This window comes from Daktulosphaira vitifoliae, unplaced genomic scaffold, assembly GCF_025091365.1.
Source record: "Daktulosphaira vitifoliae isolate Bord-2020 unplaced genomic scaffold, ASM2509136v1 Scaffold_5, whole genome shotgun sequence".
Lineage (NCBI taxonomy): Eukaryota > Metazoa > Arthropoda > Insecta > Hemiptera > Phylloxeridae > Daktulosphaira > Daktulosphaira vitifoliae.
In genome coordinates, this window is record NW_026099576.1 from 33048060 (window position 1) to 33055329 (window position 7270).

General features: G+C 26.5%; 1 protein-coding gene across 1 annotated transcript; it reads left to right on the top strand.

Annotated features, from left to right (window-relative positions):
• The first annotated feature begins 3701 nt into the window (after positions 1-3701).
• On the top strand, positions 3702-5447 carry LOC126908011 (uncharacterized). The gene is made up of 6 exons (XM_050689820.1): positions 3702-3787; positions 4077-4180; positions 4431-4593; positions 4734-4866; positions 4942-5145; positions 5235-5447. The coding sequence occupies exons 3-6, from the start codon at positions 4537-4539 to the stop codon at positions 5348-5350; spliced, it is 510 nt and encodes a 169-aa protein (XP_050545777.1). The 5' UTR covers positions 3702-3787; positions 4077-4180; positions 4431-4536; the 3' UTR covers positions 5351-5447.
• Positions 5448-7270: the final 1823 nt, after the last annotated feature.

Here is a 7270-nt window from a genome sequence, read left to right on the forward strand (position 1 = left end):
AAAAACAATCCATCACTTGATTGTTTTACTATGTAAAATATATTTAACTATGTAAAACGAAAAAGCAAAAAAAATTTTTTTTGTCAATTTTTGAAAATGTTAAAGGACATATTAGTTCTTCAACCTGTATCAAATTGAAGATTTTTATGATTACTTTAATGTGAAAAAAATAAATACGTTGTCACAATATTCTTTCTAGAAATGTATTTATGAGCCTAATAGTTTGATAATAATAAACTATGATGCACTATATGATAATATTTTAGTGAAATTGTTAAAACGTAATAATTAAAATTTACAATTTATTCAATTAAAATATTGATTGGAAGAAAATTTGAAGTGTATTCAGACCATAAACCTTTAGAGAACCTCAACATAAAAGCAAGAACAGACGAAGAGTTAGGTGATCTAACATATTACTTATCTCAATTTGATTTCAATATTAGATACAAACCAGGGAAACTCAACACTGAAGCAGACTGTCTTAGCAGAAACCCAGTATTGGAATCAATGGATAATACTGAAGAAGCATTAAAGATAGTAAATACAATCAAAATTCAAGAAATAAAAAAAGATCAAGATGAAAACATTGCATTAAAAGAACTTAAGAAAAAAATGATAGATGAACATGGTATAATTTATAAACTAAGTAAGAATAAAAAGAAGATAGTATTATCAGAAAAATTGAGTATTGAATTAATAAGAAATACACATATAGATTGGTGTCATATTGGCATAAATCAACTGATAAACAGAATATGCCCTTATTATACTTCAAAAAGATTAATAGAGAATATAAAAAAAATTTGCAAAACATGTGACATTTGTAAAAGAAATAAATCTAGAGGTCAAGCAAAATATGGACTGATGTCACAATTAGGACCAGCAACAAAACCATTGGAGATAGTGTCGATTGATACGATCGGTGGGTTTGGTGGTCAAAGATCAACGAAAAGATACATCTATCTTTTAGTTGATCACTATACAAGATACGCATTCATACATACTTCAAAAACCCAAGCTGCCAACGATTTTATAAAGATAGTTCAAAACACACTAGAAATAAACAAGATAGACATAATATTAACAGACCAATACCCAGGACTAAACTCTAAGGAATTTAAAAATTTTTTGGAAGGACAAAATATCAGACTTATATTCACAGCCTTAAATGCACCTTTTTCAAATGGCTTAAATGAAAGATTAAACCAAACAATTGTTAATAAAATAAGATGCAGAATTAATGAATCTACTGAAAAGAAAGCTTGGACAACAATAGCAAGAGAATGTATTGATAAATATAATATAACAGAACACTCAGTAACAGGTTTTACCCCAAAGTACCTACTAGATGGGACTAATACAAATATGCTACCCGAAGAACTTAAAGAACATAAAAATGCAGAAGATTGGAAGAAAGATAGAAAAATAGCTTTAGATAACACTATAAAATCACATGAATATAACAAAAAACTATTTAACAAAAACAGAAAAGAAAATGAATTCAATACAGGCGATTTTGTATACATTGAAAATGGAAATAAATTAAACAGGAAAAAATTGGATGAACTCAGGATTGGACCTTTCAAAATAATAGAGAAAATATCAAATACCATATTTAAAATTAAAACAGGAAAAAGGAATGAAGAAATAGGACTATTCCACATTACAAAATTATTACCAAAATAATCAAGAGCTAATAAAAATTCTCATAAGAATTTTCACAGTGGGAGGGGGAGATGTAAAGAAAATATTTTCTATCTCTATAATATGATAAGAAAGTGTAAGGTGTGATAACACAAAAAAACATGTTAATAAAAAAAAAAACAAATCATTGTTAAAAATTATTTATTATGTAAACTACTCTCTTTGTAAATATTAAATAATACTAAAGATTATACAGTACGTGTTCCACACCCGACAGTGCAGCACGTGTGTTTCTTATCGCGATATCGTTTTTAAGCTCTCGATAGCACTACTGTCTCACGGAACATTTCAGGTAATATGAATTTTATATAAAACATACTACCACTATGAAACCTAGCAAACCGGGCTCTACGCCCAAATCATCGCTCTCCAGCAAAACTTACTCGATAAATTCGATAAACAAAGGAAATACAATTTCCAAAACTAACAACGTTCAACCAAATTCTACAGTTAAACACAAATCCGTTAATGCAACAGTTCACACGCTCACCGCTAACCAAACCAGTTTNTATTTAAAGCAATACATTTTATTTAAATTAAAAAATTATAGTATACATTTTTACTCAAATACTCATTATTTAAATGATTTTTATTAAAAAACTTGTCTATGATAATATATAGATAATATTATCTATGCATTGTATATTATATCATAATATATTGTTGACTTGGTGTGTAATTTCACATATTATTTTGAGTACTCAGTTTATAGCATCATATTGAGTAGAAATATATATTTTTCTCCATTCTTAGTAGATGTTAAGTGGATACCTTACACTAAATATTCTACACCTTATCAAAACAACATCAAGAAATTTTTTATTTGTAATTGGTATTTTTAATAATAAAAATTGATCACTTATGGCAAATATCTTTTAAAATTAAAACTATATTAAAAATATTTAACTCCAAAAGCCACAAAAAAATTATTAAAAAATTGCGAATATGTATTCGGAAAATGTTACCAATATCAACACTTAACAAATACTTATTTTGTTTAATTCTGAATGGTGTCAAAGCCAAAATTATCACATATCTATAAACTAAATTTTACATAGAAATACTAATATAGAAACATCCATTTAGTTAAAATAGAAAAGGAAACTTTATTAGATAATAATAATAGGTTGGATTGGGGTAGTAAAGATATTTTAAAATATACAGATTATTACATAACATAATAGAATCATTTACTTTGTTAAAATTGTAAGTACAAAATACATTCACAAATTAACTACAATAAAATTAAGTTAATATCATACTGTATATTATTAATAAACAATAAGATATACATTTTTAAATATACAACAGTTATAAAATATATTTAATATATTTATTTTTTGTTTCTGGATATTTTTAGAGATATTAGTAAAAGATGTTAAATAATTTCAATTTTAATATCTTAATCATTTTGATTTTCAATAAGATTTTTAAAGAAAAGAGACTTTTTATGGAAGATAATAATAACATATTAATTATATTTCAACTATTCATTTTAATTTGTCATTGGTGACGCCTAGAAATTGATACAGCGAGGAGATATTGGAACACTTATAAGGAATCAAAAATCTGGAAAATATGGAGAGAAACTATCAGTTCCGGCCAAAAAAAGTTATATACCAATTGTAAATGACAAAGCACCAAAAATACCAGCATATTTATTAGGAAAATTAAATTATATTCTGCATTATTTTATATTCAAACATTATATAAGTAGCCTAAACATATCTTTTGACTTTTAATAACGAATGAACTCTCCATGACAATCATGACTTTATCATATATAACCGTTGTCTATGTTGACATTGGGATCACTTTGTGTTTGCTCGTCATAATAAGCTATCATCTCGTGTAAGTATTCAAAGTTATTTAACTAATTAATTATTAATATGGCAAGCGAAAACAATACGGATAGCCATATTTATGAAACAAATATNAAACAATACGGATAGTCATATTTATGAAACAAATATGAATGTTGTGAAACGCCGAATTGAAGAATTCTGGAATCGTCGTTTCATGAGTTCCAATTTAGTCGTTGATAGTCCAGAAGAACCCCAAATATCAAGACAGTCTACAGGTGAAATTAATAACTATAGACACTATTATGATTAATTAAACTAATTATAAAGAGACATGAAAACGATTAGATATAAAATATAACAAGAAATTAAAAAAGATTATTCCCTTTTTGATAAATAATAATTATTTTTTTATTGTAGATAAAAAAATTTTAATATTATTCACTATTTCGTAAATTATAAACATTAGAGTAGATACGATATCAACGTCAATGCATTTTTTCACCGTAAACATTTTCAAAATTAACTATTTAATTAATAACTTTTAAAATAATATTCTCGTAACAGCAAATTCTAGTGGAAATATTAACACTGAAAAAAATACAGTTACACCAAAAAAACGAACCTATCGTAAACAACTTGAAAGCGATGAAATTATTGCAGAAAAAGTGGTAATTCAAATTGTATAGATATATCGATCCTTACAATTTAGTAGAAATAATTTAATATTTGTTATTATTATTAGCAGCTGTATAAATGTATTATTTTTCGAGATATTAGTAATAGATGTTAAATAATTTCAATTTTAACATCTTAATCTTTTTGATTTCCAAAAAGATTTTTAAAGAATAGAGACTTTTTATGGAAGATATTAATAACATATTCATTCTATTTCAATTATTCATTTTAATTTGTCATTAGTTACGCCTAGAAATTGATACAGCGAGGAGATATTACAACACTGATAAAAAATGAAAAATCAGGAAAGTATAAAGAAAAATTATCAGTACCACAAAAAAGGAGTTACATGCCAATTCTAAATAATGACAAAACACCAACAATACCAAAATATTTATTAGGAAAAGTAAATTTTATTTTGTATTTTTTTATATTTAATAGAATCAATATGTAGCCTAAACATTTCTTTTGACTTAACGTAGATTTTTTTAAATAAATTAACTAAAATTTATCCTATAATTTAATATGTTCTTATGATTCGTTAAGAGTTTTCATAAGAATCACTTGCATCGCAACAAATGCGATGAAAAAAAGCAACCCATAGAAGTATCTTCCAATGATAATGATGGCCCTAATATAGAAAGTAACTTATCCAAAGAACATAATGAAGTCATTAAAAGTACATAAAAAAATTTAAACTACATTTCGATTATTGAAACAATTATTTTATACTTTAAACTCTTAATACTTAAAGAATTAGAAGCTAATAATGAACCTTCAAATGACGTTATAATACCTGAAGTGTCTACTGATAAAGTAAAAGAAACACTAAAAGAACAAATAATTCATTTAGAACCCGCAAAATATGAAGTAAAAGAGCAGCTCCTAGAAATATCTTCTTCTGAAAGTTCGAATTTAAAAAGAAAGTCATCCGATAAAGATGAGAAAAGCATAAAAAGTACACAATAATTTTTTTTATAAATATTAACTAGAAAATTATGTTTATTGAAATTATTTTCTTATATTTTAAAACATAAATAAATTTAGAGGCAAAAATTAGTTCTGAACTTTTACATGCGACAACGTCAAATGACGTTACATTACCGGAAGTGTCTACTGATAAAGTCAAAGAAACTCTAGAAGAACAAATAACCCATTTATAACACACAAAATATGGAGCAAAAGAGCAACAACAAAAGTTATCATCTCCCGAAAGCACAAATTTAAAGAGAAAATCATCCGAAAAAGATGAGAAAATCATAAAAAGTAGACAATAATTCTATTTTAAAAATTTGACCTTTCATTAGTTTATTGTAACATTTAAGCACTATTTTTATACATTAATTTTTTAGAGTCTAAAGTTATTTCTGAAGTTTCGCCTTCAAATATGAATGAACTGTTGCCTGCCGTGTCCGTTGTCAAAATTGATGAAATACCAAAGAAAGAAATAGGTAAAGTAAAATTATTTTATTTTATTGATTTCATTAATATTTATTTCACATAGAAACATCTATAACACATATTTTGTTTAACTATGTTTAATCTTATATTTCAAAACCTAGGAATAATTTTACTCATATTAAACCATTTAGCTAGCTTAAGTAATTTATGAGAAGTTTTTAACTCTTGTAGAAGTGACGCATGATCCGAACACAAATGAACTAGATCAGTATAACGCGCCTTCGTTTAAGTCCCCTAAATCTTGGTACACTTCGGACACAATTAATGATTATCTCAAATTGATAGTGAAAAGGTCCAATGGCGAAGTTCATGCTGTCGTTACCGACTTCATACCAGCATATCTTCGAGGAGGTTATCCAGCTGTCAGAAGATGGATAAAAAAAGATATCCATTCATTATAGTTACTTTTTGTGCCAATGAATGTTTTTGGCGGACATTGGATATTGACTGTGGTAAACGTACCCGAAAGAACTGTGACATCATATGACAGTCTTAAGTGTTATGATGGTCCTTATCCTATGGTACTGAAGGAGTATCTAACTGACTGGGAGATGGATAAAAAGGGAGCAGCTTCGTCTTGGACTTTAAAAATCGGCGAGACGACTCGCCAAACTAATGGGTATGACTGTGGTCCATTTACGATCGAGCTAGCCGAAAAAATTGCACGTGGAGACACAACTCCTATAAATGGGAGTCTTATGCCTTCTGTAAGATTAAGACACAGAGAAGAAATTATAGCCGGCCAACTATTTTTATAATTTTTTATGAAAGATATTGCTTAAATGGCTTATATAAATTTCCCAATTTTTACATTAAATTGATATTTTTGTTAATACGCTTTTATACTTCCTAACATTTTCTTACGTTTTATAAGCTTATTGTAATTATTATTTTTTGTGATTTTTCTTTGTTACAATACTTTATTAAATAAATGAATTTATTAATATAAAGTTATCTTAAATAAAATAATTTTATGTTCAAATGCTATGTTGATTGAATTCAAAAACTGCGTAATAAATAATAATTGAAAAAATAATTTTTAATGTTTATCAATTTATATACTTTCTTAATAACTTCTGTCGACAAATTAAAGTAGTACTAAATAGGTGGAACTAAATTTATTTATGTATTTTTTTAACATATTAAAACTCATTAGTAAAAAATAAATAAGATCGTCTTCAAAATTCTTTTATTACACATCGGTACTATTCAATAAAAAAAATAATTTTTATTTTACACTGAAAATAAACGTCATAACCTCTGTTTTCGTTCAATTATAATGTTCGAATTAGCGATGTAGAATAAAAAATTTTTGGCGAAAAAAATAAAATAACGATTCCCTCTCATAAAAACAAAACTTTTTTCTGGTTGCAACACTGATTCCATTCACAGTAAATCAGTGTCCAGTCACAGTTGGAAACTTTTAAGGCTATCATTATAGTTAGTGTAAGGTGTGTTTAATGATTACATTTTTAACAGGTTTGGCGAGCAGCATTAAAAATTCTTAAGCGATGCTCAGGAGCTGGACGCACAAGAACCGGTTTTATCAGCAAAAACATTAGGTTGACGCTAATGTTTTCGCTGCACAAATGCAAAATGCATGCAATTATAATTTTGATGTA